The sequence below is a fragment of the Protopterus annectens genome, chromosome 1.part0 (assembly GCF_019279795.1).
Source record: "Protopterus annectens isolate FY-2018-M chromosome 1.part0, PAN1.0, whole genome shotgun sequence".
NCBI lineage: Eukaryota > Metazoa > Chordata > Ceratodontiformes > Protopteridae > Protopterus > Protopterus annectens.
The window spans coordinates 8238656-8251333 of record NC_056725.1 but is presented as its reverse complement, the minus strand read 5'-3'; the positions used below and the strand labels follow the sequence as shown (position 1 = coordinate 8251333).

The 12678-nt window shown below is 37.7% G+C and overlaps 1 protein-coding gene across 3 annotated transcripts in view; it reads left to right on the top strand.

Annotated features, from left to right (window-relative positions):
* SLC8A2 (solute carrier family 8 member A2) overlaps positions 1 to 12678 on the top strand; it is a 1241705-nt gene that overhangs the window by 1003003 nt on the left and 226024 nt on the right. For all 3 annotated transcript variants that reach the window (XM_044078494.1, XM_044078644.1, XM_044078567.1), the window contains one exon: positions 1750 to 2025. In XM_044078494.1, the coding sequence (XP_043934429.1) occupies positions 1750 to 2025 (276 nt within the window). The remainder of the gene's footprint in view (positions 1 to 1749; positions 2026 to 12678) is intronic.

Genomic DNA, 12678 nt, shown 5'->3' with positions numbered 1-12678 from the left:
GACAGAAAGTGATGTCATCCAGGCTAACCCAGCAATAATGTTTGTTATTAATTCAAGAACTCTCTCAGAGAGACTGGGCATTTTGTATTTTGTGTTTAACCTGGAAACATCCATCCTCATCACATCTGGACTTGTGTGTAAGTAAGACTTAGGGCATAGTATCTATTTTAGATATAGACAGGAATATTTAAAGATTAGTTTAGATGTTTTCTGTATTTATTTGCGACTGTCCTGCAATGTTGTTTTAAAATATTTCTCTGATTTTGAACGCTGAAGTAACTGTGTTTGTTTTCTGAGTATCGTGTTGTTCTTTTATTATTTATTATTAAATATATTTAAAAATATCTTTGTGGCTGATATTTGTGAGGCATATTTAAGCTCTTAGGGTACTTGCATATGTATGTGGTGACACCATACAGGCCACTCCTAAATAGCCTTGCAAGTCTTGGTCAGACTACCATTTGGAATAATAGTAACATTACACAGTAGGATTGTACACCCTTTGTAAGGGCCTTATAGTAGCTGATTAGTAAGGGTGGCTGGTGGCAGCTGGTACTACCTTATAGACTGGGTAGAAGGGGTATAGCTAGTAAACCTGTGCCAACCTTTCCCAGGTGTGTGTGTGTCAGTTGTATATCAATCAAATCTCAACGTGTGTGTGTCAGCTACTTGGGCAGGGACACAAAGCCCTGGTTGGACAGAGAGGGTGCTGGAGGTCTTAGCTTGACCACTGAGTTGAGATCTTAACTGTATAGCTGTGCCAGTAGGGAGTCTTATTGGGGATCTGGAGAAAGAGGGAGAAACCAGCCCCAGACTGACTGTGATCTCTGTGTGCTCTTAAGGGAAATTGTACTTTACTGTGTGTGTACTTGTCATCCTCCCATTGTGTACGTCCCTCACTGTTACCAGTGGTGAGGATTAAGACTCCTTGATTAATGGGCAAGTGCAGGGGTGTCACACTTATTTTCAACACTTTTTTGTTTTTGCATACTTTTTCTTTCATTTCTGAAGTGCCGTCCAGATAGCTTGATGAAAGTGTTTTTGTTTAATTATTTACAGCACAAGTATATTATTAGTTGTATTTTTAGCATTATTGGCTTACTTACCTTTCCTGTTATCTGCAATTGGATCTGTTGCTGTTCCTTTAATAACAGAAAAAGTAATATATTCATCTTTGTCTGCTGTTGCAACAAGCTGTCAGTTTGGTCCATGTTATTTACATTTAGCTTTCTGTGTTTTTCATAATTCAGGGTTATGTAAAACATGTGAATACATATTATACTTCTACCAAGCTATTTCTGATTCTAACACTATATATTGACATATTTCAGACCCATATCAACCTTACCATAAAAGTTGAAACAGTAAGCTTCAAATATATCACATATTTAAAAGTCATTAAAAATACATTTTTGCACAAGTTTTTATCTTTCCTCTTTATTTCTTCTCTTAGTGCTCTGCTACAATATTACCCTATTAAGTATCCATGTAGTTATACGTATGGATGCTGGTTTTTGGTACCAATGTCTCCCTTATCCTTTGTTAGTATGAATTCCATAGTGTGAAAGTTAATTATAAGATTGATGTTGTCTTTGCTGTCCTAGCGCCACTTTTGACTGGTTGCTCCCATTTATGGATTGCTACCAAAGCAAATATAGTGCAGCTACTGTTTATTTATTTTTGAAAATGTTATAATGTACTGAAAATTAGAAGGTGATAAAATATTTGTATTATCCTTCTTTGTTTAAGGTGAACATGATGAAGACGATGAAGCACACGAAGAAAGGTTGCCTTCTTGTTTCGATTATGTCATGCATTTTCTGACTGTTTTTTGGAAAGTCCTCTTTGCATTTGTCCCTCCAACTGAGTATTGGAAAGGATGGGCCTGCTTTTGTGTCTGTATCATTGTAATTGGCCTCCTCACTGCCTTGATTGGTGATCTGGCTTCCCATTTTGGATGCACAGTAGGATTAAAGGATTCAGTCACTGCTGTGGTGTTTGTGGCTCTTGGAACATCTCTGCCAGGTAAGCACAAATAAAAAATGCCTGCAGTGAGTTAGCAGTCTGATACAATGTAGTGTATGTATATATGTATGTATAAATATATATATATATATATATATATATATATATATATATATATATATAGTTTTGAGTAATAAGTTCAGGGAATGGAATTTTTCCTTATTTTTACTTCTGAGATTTTTGAATTATTTATCTTCTGTCTGTTTGCCTATCCATCTGTCCATCCATATAGCTATCTTTTTTTGATTAGGTTAGTCCAACTTGACTAGTTGCCTCTTTTCTGGGCAGATCTGGGGTGGTATTTAAATTGACTATGGATACAATGGCCAGGACAATGAGGAACTTTCTCTACTCACTTCTACCATGAGAAGATGGTTGTAATAATGCCTACCCATATGTATAACAGAGACCGATGGCTTTTGAATGGGAGGATTGTGAGAAAAGGAGTGGTTGAGACAGGGGGTGCAGTCGATGGAATACTGATATCAGACTTTGGAAAGGAGATGGATAATAATGTTACACAAACAGAAGTATCACTAACTCGAAATGAATTGGAAACTTTAGTGCTGAAGCAACTCATTAATGAGGAAGAAAAAGCAGATAAGACTACTATTTAATTGAGCAGAGATCATGGAACATGATGCTGGTGATGAAAAGCCTGACTTGGGGAAAGAACCTTTAAATTCAAGTGGCAGTTGGAGGCAGTTGCACCCAACTGAAGACTGAACTATGTTGACGCAACATGGAGCTGCAGCTCATGAAGGAGAAAGCAGACTCAAGCAAAAATATACTATGCAACAGCAAATAAGGCAAGACTGGAAAAAAGAATCATTTAAAAACAATGTCCAGTGGTGAGAATTTCTATAAAACAAGACAAAGGCAAAAGATATACTTTCGGGAAAAATTGATTTCTCCTTTTTATTTTTGAGTTTTTGGACTGAGATTTATAATACAACTGGAAAGGAATGCTTTTGTGATGTAACCTTTGAAAGCCTTTCTTCAATGCACAATACATTGAGTACGTTGTTTTCTAAGACATTAACTATTATGAAAATGCTACATATAGAGTTCAAAACAGATATAATTACTGAACATAATACTGAACTGTATTTTGCTGATGCAGTACAAAATATTCACTCAGGAGTCTGTGTTGCTAGAGGGATATTGAATGGTATGTGGAAAGTTTGACTTACTTTAGTGGAAGTGAATAAAAATGTTAAATATGTGCCCCATATTGTAAACATAAAATTAATAAAATGGACTGTGAATTACATGAGATTGCTCAAAATGTATTGCTGTTCTGAGGCTGAGGACAACTTAATTAATAATTGTACCAAAAGGAGATGCAGTCAGTGTGGAGATGTTGAGCATTTAATAAAAGATTGTGAAATGTTTTCAAAATGTCAGGCAAAAGGACATTTATGGTTTGTTTGATTGTGAGGAATATAAAACACTAAGAAAGAAGGTGTTTCACAACTGACTACCCAACAAAGACTAAACTACTAATAAGCAAAGTGCAAACAGTGTTAAGGGGAGAACAACCTAAAGGAGTAAGGGGCAAGAACTTTCTAGAAGTCAGGAAAGACGGTAAAGCAAAATAGTAAAAAGCTAAATGGTGAGGAACAAACGATATTAACTGAATTACCCCAACCCAAGGAAGGGGAATGGAAATAACTTTATAGAAGTGAAAACGTAATCCATTTTATTAACTAAAATACTAGAAAGTAAAGAACAGTGCTAATTAAAGAAACAAAAACTGAGGATGGAGGGGGATGAAGCTAAGGAAGTATTAAAAACAAACAAAAAACACAAAATCCAGAGACTGAAAATGTTTTGGAGAAGGATTAAATGATTATGGAAAGAAACAAATATAAAACAGAAAGCAATTATGATAGTTTATAGATATTATGGTTATGATAATTTAAATTGTATGGAAGAAATAGACAAATAAGTTCTTTCTTGTGCTTGGTTTTCATGCAATGCAACATATGGGTAGGCATTATTATGACAATAAACAGGATTTGAGACAGATGTTCCAAGAAGTGAAATCCGTTTTAATTTTCTGTAAATAAGATATGTACATATGAATTTAATAAAGACCCTGCTTTTTGGGGGTAAGAGACTGTGAAAGTGTTAGAAACATATCTTACAAAGGTCTATAAGGAAGGCAAATTTGTAAAAATTTTAAAATGATAACTGACATGTACTTCAGAGATTACAAATAACACATTACAGAAAGATATTAGAGGATGTGAACGGTTAGTAAGGTACGTATAAAAACAGTTCCTGGGTTTGATAGTATTAATTATTACTGTTACAAATGTATGAGGGAGGAAGAAATAAACCATTTCTGATTGTTCTTAAAGAATAGTTTAATAAAAATATACAGAATGAGGATATATGTTTAGGTTTTGTAAAATTATTATGGAAAAAAAATGATAGAGATGATTTGCAAACCTGGTGACCTATTATGCTGGATAGTGTTGACAATAAAATTGTACTGAGTATTTTCCAGTTATAGGCTGCCAGCCATTTTAAGTTTAACCAATTTCTATTTCAAAGGAGAGAATGATATCCTGTATCTTGTGACTAAGAGGTAAACACTTTAATCATTATACCAACCCCCAACCCCTTGCTGGGGATTGCTGATTTGTACTTTGTGTAAGAAAGTGGTAAAGGAAGGGCTTTATGGTATACAAGGTAGAGGCTGATTTGGCAGCTGTGGCTTAATGCAGGACAGTTTTCTGGGTTAAATGACACCTTATCTATTAACAGTGTGTTAAAGATATGCCAAATTATGAACGTCAGATGTATTATTTGTGTTTTCTGTAAGTATGTACCAGTTTTTAATTGCTAAATTCCTTGGAATGATGGAATGTTAACAAAAATAAAAACATATGGTTCTGTCATAATGTCACTTTTATAATTAACTTAGGATATTTGTATTATACACACTTGAATTTTTATTTATTTTTTATCTTAGTGGGCAGCTGTGACATCTTCTAAAATCAGTTCTGATGAAGTCCTGCCTTTTTTTGGTGGGGGGGTGAAAGCGCTTAACTTTAATAAAGTTCTTTACATATTTCCCTACCTTATAGGATTCCTGAAAGTCAGGTTGTGTGGCTTCTGGCATTGGTGCATTTTATTTTGGTTCTTAGTTTCTTGGCTCTAGAAGCTCCTTCATGTTTGTGTTTATTTCTTTCAATTTTTGATTCTGGAAAACAGTGATGAAGAACCAAGAGGGTTGACTGGAAAAATAGGTTGGTTTATAGGGAAATGTTATGTCAGCTGAGGGCTAACACTATGAAGGAACTGGACTTAAATGACAGTGTGTCTGTTTCCAGTGTTCTCAGTCTGAGGATGAAGATTTTATAAAGTTTCATGATGTTTCACTTATTTTTATTTACGAAATAGTAAGTATTTTTCTGTTTGGGTTTTAGGTTGTTACCCTTTAAGGATGATTTCAAGGTTTGTCATGTGATTGTGAGATTGTATTTAATAAGATTGTTTCTGTTTGGTACCAGTTTTGAGCAAGTTCTACATTATCAGAAAGAAAGTACTTAACTGGTTGATGTTGTTTTTGTATATTATTAAAGCCATGTCAATTTTGTACCACCATTTGGCTTGTGGTGCTGACTATTTTGAGGCCTGTTACCTGGAAGTTTTTGTTGGTGTTTTTACTTTGGTTAATTATTGTTTTTAGGAGCAGTGTTTTCCATCTTATCTCCACTTTGCTCACTTGTTTTTTGTTGTGTTTAGTAAAAGAAGTACTACAGATTCATTGCAGATAATGCACTATAAAAAGAATTAATGGTGTACTGTAAGGATAATAAAGCAAACAAATGGGAGAGTTCTTTGGTAAGAAATGGACAGGTAGCATGATAGTAGACTTTTACGAGAGCAAAGGAATAATGAAGTGTGAGGTAGAGAAACAAGGAGATTATGTGTGAAGGAAAGTGTGGCGTGACATGAGGAAAGCCATAGATTAGACAAGAGTCATTGGAAGATGAGTAGTAGAGAGAACAAATTTCATTTAAGAGAAAGAAAACATTTATTGCCATAACCAGAATGATTAGCTAATAAATATACATCATCTATATAAGTAGAAGAATCTCTTTCCATGAACAGAATAATACAAGTACATTGCCTACAGAAGTAGAACATTACCTGCAGAATAAAACATAGCAGTAGTGTTAGCCATGGAATGACTGTGAAACATACCTGCAGTTATCAGTGAATTTACTATGTTCGGCTGATGTTATCCGGTTTTTAAATGATTTACAGAAGCCCTAGTTTCTTGAAGAATTGCTTTTCAGAAAGTGAGTTTCAAGTTTTATGATTTTTTTTCTGCCATAGCTAAAGTTTAAGTGAATTTGACTAGCAGGCTGTCATCTGTGCTTGTCAATTCATAGATATAATTTCTAAGTGGAAAACAGTCTTCCGAGAATGAGAATGACTTTCCTTTATTAGCTTATAAATTAGTTAGTCAAGCACAAAATTTGCTCTTCCCAGTGAAAGTAAGTTTGACTTTTGACAGTAATGATCATACTGAGGGTTTAAGTGGCCGAATCTCAATTTTTTTTTCTCTTTGGGTATTTTATTTATTTATTTATTTTACATTTGTTGACTGGGAGAGTCCAACTGGATTACAAGTCCATTTTCAGTGGAGGCCCAGGGAGGAAAGCTCCAAGAGAACAATTTTTTTACAAAACATAGTTTTAAGGACAGACTTTTGACATACAATTTCCATAGAAGAGACTTTGATATACATATTAACTAACAGATAGGATACATTCGTTCTCTATAATATAATATTAAATTTTGGAAGATATTCTTAAGTTTAGGATTCCTGTGATAGATTTACTATCAGAGTAAAAGCAGAGAGACTTAGAATAAGGCTCCGAGAGAGCAGATGATACTAGGCTATTGGTCTGGAGGTACACAGGTATATCTTGGTTCTTGAGAGGTTGAAGTGCTATGAGGAGTAAGGAATAGTCTAGCTTAGGTAGTAACATCCCAGTGGCAATGGTCTGGCTGGTGTCTTAGTTACTAGATGGTCATAACATCCCTGTACTCCTCCCTTATCAGACCCATTATCCAGTACAATGCCCCCCTTCGGCATGTACCTTGCCAAGCACATGCAGCAGTTGGAGAGACAACAGAGGTTCCTGTCAAGGAAATTCCAAGGTCTCAAATACCTGTCTCATACAGATAGGCTAAAATCCCTGTCTCTCTAGTCAGTCTCATACAGACTCCTCAGAGATGACCTGGGTCTGACATGCAAGGCCATCTCAGGCCCAGCCTTGATGGAGTTTCTGCATATCCGTAAGACAAACTCCACTTGAGCAACCTGCATGCAAGGCTTTAACCTGGTCTGTGACATTAATAGTTTATTTTATTTTTTATTTATTTATTTATTTATCATTTGTTGACCGGGAAAGTCCGACTAGGTTCCACAGAGCCTGTTTTCAGCGGAGGCCCGGGGAGAAATGCTCCAGATGCATGTCTTTGGAATGCATATTAGATAATAGAACTTGTTGACAGGATAGATGTGTGTCCCAAAGAGTCCCCCATCTGTGGAATGGAATCCCTGTCCATGTCAAGCAGAGTACCTCTCTAGCCCTCTTTAACAGGAACCTGGACAACTGGATGGGAAATAGAAAATACACCCCTGGGATCCCAACTGTGTCCCTCCAGGCCAATAGCCTAGTATCATCCTATGAACCTATGAGTATTCTAGCCTAGATAATAACATCCCAGTGGGAATGGTCTGTCTAGTGGCTTTAATTAGTAGATGGAGCATTCTATATGCAGTTTTAAGTTTGATTAAGATCATTTTGAGACTGCTGTTCAACATGTGGTAAGAAAGACGGTGTTTAATTTAAAATGAGACCAAAGTACTTTTGTTTTTTTACATTGGAAACTGATTTGCTGTATTCAAAGATCATAACTTTCTAGCAAACCACGAACATCTGTTGGCATGAAGCCATTTTCAGAGCTTTAAGTCATGTTGAAATAAAGGGGTGATCTGCTGGAATATTGATACTGCCCTAGAGAGAAATATGTCATCTGCATGCGAAACACAGTTGATGTTAAAGAGGTCCTCTAGGAGATTGTTAATGAATAAAGAGAATAAGAGCATCATAACCTTAAAAAATGCCCATATTAGTAGGAATAAGATTTAGATTTCCAACATTTGGAACAATTCAGTATGCTTTCTTACCTGTAGGTTCATAGGTAAGCACTACGATAGCTGCCCTTGCTGGCAATTTTAAGCCTACCTTATCTATCTTTCAAAGGTGAGACTCAAACCGTATAATTTTTGTCTGTGAGTTAAACACTTTAACTATCACGCCAACCCCTAACCTCTCAGATACCTTTTGAACTAATCACAATCATCATAAGAAAATCTATATTGCCTTAGTTGCTTCTTTAATAAGCTGTTTTTTACATATTTAAATGCTCTTTTCAAATTAATGAAAATAGCTCTAGTGAGAGAGTTGGCGACAGTTAACACGATACCCCGACCCCATGTAGAAAAATGGGAAAAAGGGGGGTGCTGCTGATGATGATGAAAATAGCTCTAGTGAGTAGACTTTCTCACAATTATTGTAAATGTCATTGTTAAGTGAAGCTGTAGTGCTGCTGTATATGGGTCTACAATGAAGTCTATCAGAGCACGTGTTGTACTTTGTCAGGTATTCTAACATGTATTCGCACAGAATTTTCTCAAGGATTTTAGCTCTCAGGTTTGCAATAGGCAGATAGTCACCTGTTTTAGGAAGTGATGTTACAATGGCATGCTTAAAAAGTGAGGTAGGATGTGCTTTGTTGTCAGAGATAGGTCATAAATGTGTGTAAAGGGGATGAGAGACATGCTGAACCAACTTTAATATGAGCGGATGAATAATATAGTGGTTGTTACTGTAGTGGTTGAATAGTGTATTTAAATGGTCATTATCTTGCTTTTGTTAAAAGCTATAAAAAAAAAACAAATAAGGGCTGGCTAGTTAGGAGTGTTTTGGCTCTGTAGGAGTAGGTGGGCTGACATGAATAAAGGTATCAGGATGTGGTGTGGTGGTTGCATGTGTATAAAATAGTCTGCATTGGCCTTGCTGGCATTAATAGTTCCTTCTAATTCTATCTGAATTTTTTATGAGATTTTTATTCATTATGTTTATCAGTGTTGTGTGGGTCCTGTTTCTACTCCCTCCAGACAAACTCCTTGCTCTTTATAAGTTGTGCAAGTTAGGGGTAATCCTTTCTACTTTACATGATTTTAGCTTTCTAGTTTTAAAGGAATAGAGCTTATTCTGCATTGGAAGTAAGGTATTTCTAAAATGCTAATTCTGAGTAAGGTGAAACATATAAAGCCATCCATTTAATTTTGGCCAGGTATTTTACTCTCTACAGAAAAATCATTAATCACTCTAACCAAATCATTTAATGCTGCAGGTAACTCTTTATATTCAAACAGCATAGCTAAACTATTGAAGCACATCCCACTACCTCAGAAATCCATTCAGAATGCAAACTCATTTGAAACACAACTAAAAACTTCACTTATCAAATAAGTTGATCTCCTCCTTTATATATTCAGGATAATTGCCACGGTTATCTCCATCTTGCCATATTATTAAACCATTTCTCTACCTTAAGGAATGCCTCACAACCAGTTTTCATCAATATCTAAATAGTTTTACGAAGGTCTCCCAGCCATATATATAGTTTTGTGATGCTGTTCAACCCCCCACCCTTTTACTTCTAATATAAACCTTATGACACACACACACACACACACACACACACACACACACACACACACACACACACACACACAGACATATATATATAGTGATGATGTGAGATATTGCCAGCTGTGCAGGAGAAGTAGGGCAGTGGAAGTATAACGTATGCCACATAATGCACGCACTCAGATCCTTCAACAACAGGTACAAATATGACTCAGTCATTGTACATGTGGATGTGAATGACCTGAGACATACCTCCCTGGACTACATGAAAAGAGACATGGAGGAGCTCTCGGATTATGTAGCCCAGGCAGGTATGATGCTAGCCCTGAGCAGCATTCTACCTTCACCCAGAATGATACCACAGTACAAGCAGAAAATGATTGATTTCAACAATTGGCTAAGTTTCTGGTGTCATTCTAAGGGGATCCAGTATCTGTCTGCCTGAGATGACATGACTGACAGACCTTGATGCTTTGCCAGAGATGGCCTGCATCTGTCACCCCTGGGCTTCCGGATACTGGCCAGGTCTCTTGCCACCCCTATAGTGCCTTTTTTAGGCAGTGTTCCAAAGACCAAATTGCCACCGTAACAGCTACAAGCAAATGCAATCTGAGGTTTATGCTGCTCAATGCTAGAAATCTAAATCTCAAAATGCACTCACTCAAAGCTCCTTAAAATGGAGAACATCAACATTTGTGCTGTAACACAGCAGTAGAAAGCACCCCTGCACTAACAGACTAACTAATTGAATACCTTTCAGCCCCAGAACTTGGACCAAAGCTCCAAAGACGGTGGTGTTTCCATATTCATAAAGGATGTGCACACCTCCAGACTGGTACCCCAACATAATGCATCAGAGATACTTCAGGTGCAGCTAACATTGGGTAAGACAGCAATTCAGGTAATAGCCTGCTATAGGTCCTCAACCATGCCCCAAGACTCACACTCCACATTCCTAAGCACCCTGGAGAATATTAGGGTCCAACTTAACACTCTCATACTGGGCAACTTCAACTACCCCCCCCCATTAACTGGGAAAACTACTCATGTACCAATGCACTTGCCCAACGTTTCCTGGAATTCATTAATTCTAATGCCCTGAACCAGCTCATTCTTACCCCCACTAGAGGTAGCAACATCCTTGACCTGGTCATTACTAACATGGGTGACCATTGCTCTACACCAATAGTCAACTCCTCCCTGGTTAGATCTGACCACAAATTAATCACCTTGGAAATACACATCACTCCCCCTCCTCCCGCAAAGGTAACCACCATGAAAAACTTCTCCAAAGCTAACTTTGGGCTCCTAAAAACAGAGGTGGCTAACTTTACAGCACCCATGCAAATGGAGAATAGTTGCATGACTGCCGAATCGTACACTAATGCACTTTGCGAATACTTACACAAATGCATGGATCTCGCCATACCCAATAGAACCAAGACACTCTCCTCCAAAAAATGGAAGCCTATCTGGTGGTCCCCTGCCATAAACAAACTCTACAACAGAAAGGAGAAAACTGATGCGGAATAAGGTGAAGTCCCAAGACTGGAAAAACTCCCTTATCAGCCTCAACAAAAAGTTGAGATCCCTCATCAAATCCTCTAAAGCTAGCTATGAAAATAGAATTGCAGCAGATAGTAAAGACAACCACATAGCCTTCTATAGTTATGTAAAGAATCTCCACAGCAATACCCAGATTTGCTCTGAGCTACTGCACAAAGGTTCCTCCCATACAGAGCCAACAGATAGTGCCAATATACTGGCCAGCAGATTCAGTGCCAACTTTACTCCTCCCCCCAAAGAACCAATCACAATACCAGTAGATTGCCAGACACCCAGTATTACTGCTGCATAGGTTAAAACAACACTGTACAAGATACAGCTTCAATGGGACCTGACAATATCCCTGGCTGTATTCTACATGAACTACAGAGTGAACTGGCACTTCACCTGTGTGCCCTGTTCAATCACAGCCTCACCTCAGGCTTTGTTCCCACCGAATGGCGCACTGCTGCAGTCATCACTGTCCACAAAGGAGAAGCGATTACAGACTATTGAAATTATTGCCCCATTAGCCTGACGAGTCTGATATGCAAAGCTATGGAACACATCATCATGGACCTAATAAACAAGGATATAGGGAAAATCCAAACTCTGGATCCCACACAGTTTGGTTTTGTGAAGGGTAGATCATGCTTGCTCAACCTGGTCAACTTCTTTGAGTCAGTCAGCAGAGCTGTGGATTTAAGACAAGGTGGTTCATACAGCCTACCTTGATTTGGCCAATACCTTTGATACCATTCCCCAATCAGAAATCATAGAAAAACACACTAAGCTAGGCATCAACCCGTGTATCACTAGGTGGGTTGCAAATTAGCTCACAGATAAAACCCACAGTGTGAAAGTAGCTGACTTCAAGTCAGACTGCCGATCTGTCATGAGTGTAGTCCCACAGGGTTTGGTCCTGGGTCCTGTCCTGTTTGGTATCTACTTCTCTGAAGTCCAGGCCAACATGAAGGGACTCTGGCTGACAAAGTTCGCAGATGATTGCAAGTTGGAGAAGTGATGCTGACATTCTACAGAAAGGCTTCACTGAGACCAATGACTGGTGTCAGAACCATGGGCTTAAGCTCAGTACCAAAAAATGTGTCATCATCCCCTTTGGGAAAAACCCAGTTCCCATGAATTACCACATTGATAGCAGTCCACTGAACACAGAAGGCATTATAAGAGATCTGGGAACACAGGTTGACAGCAGCCTCTCTTTTGACCACCACATTGCCACTGTGGTCAGAAAGTCCTTCTATGGCACATCTCATTACTAAGGGTTTTGCATCCAGGAAGAAAGAGGTCATTGTCTCCCTCTACTCTTCCCTCATTAGGCCAATCATTGAGT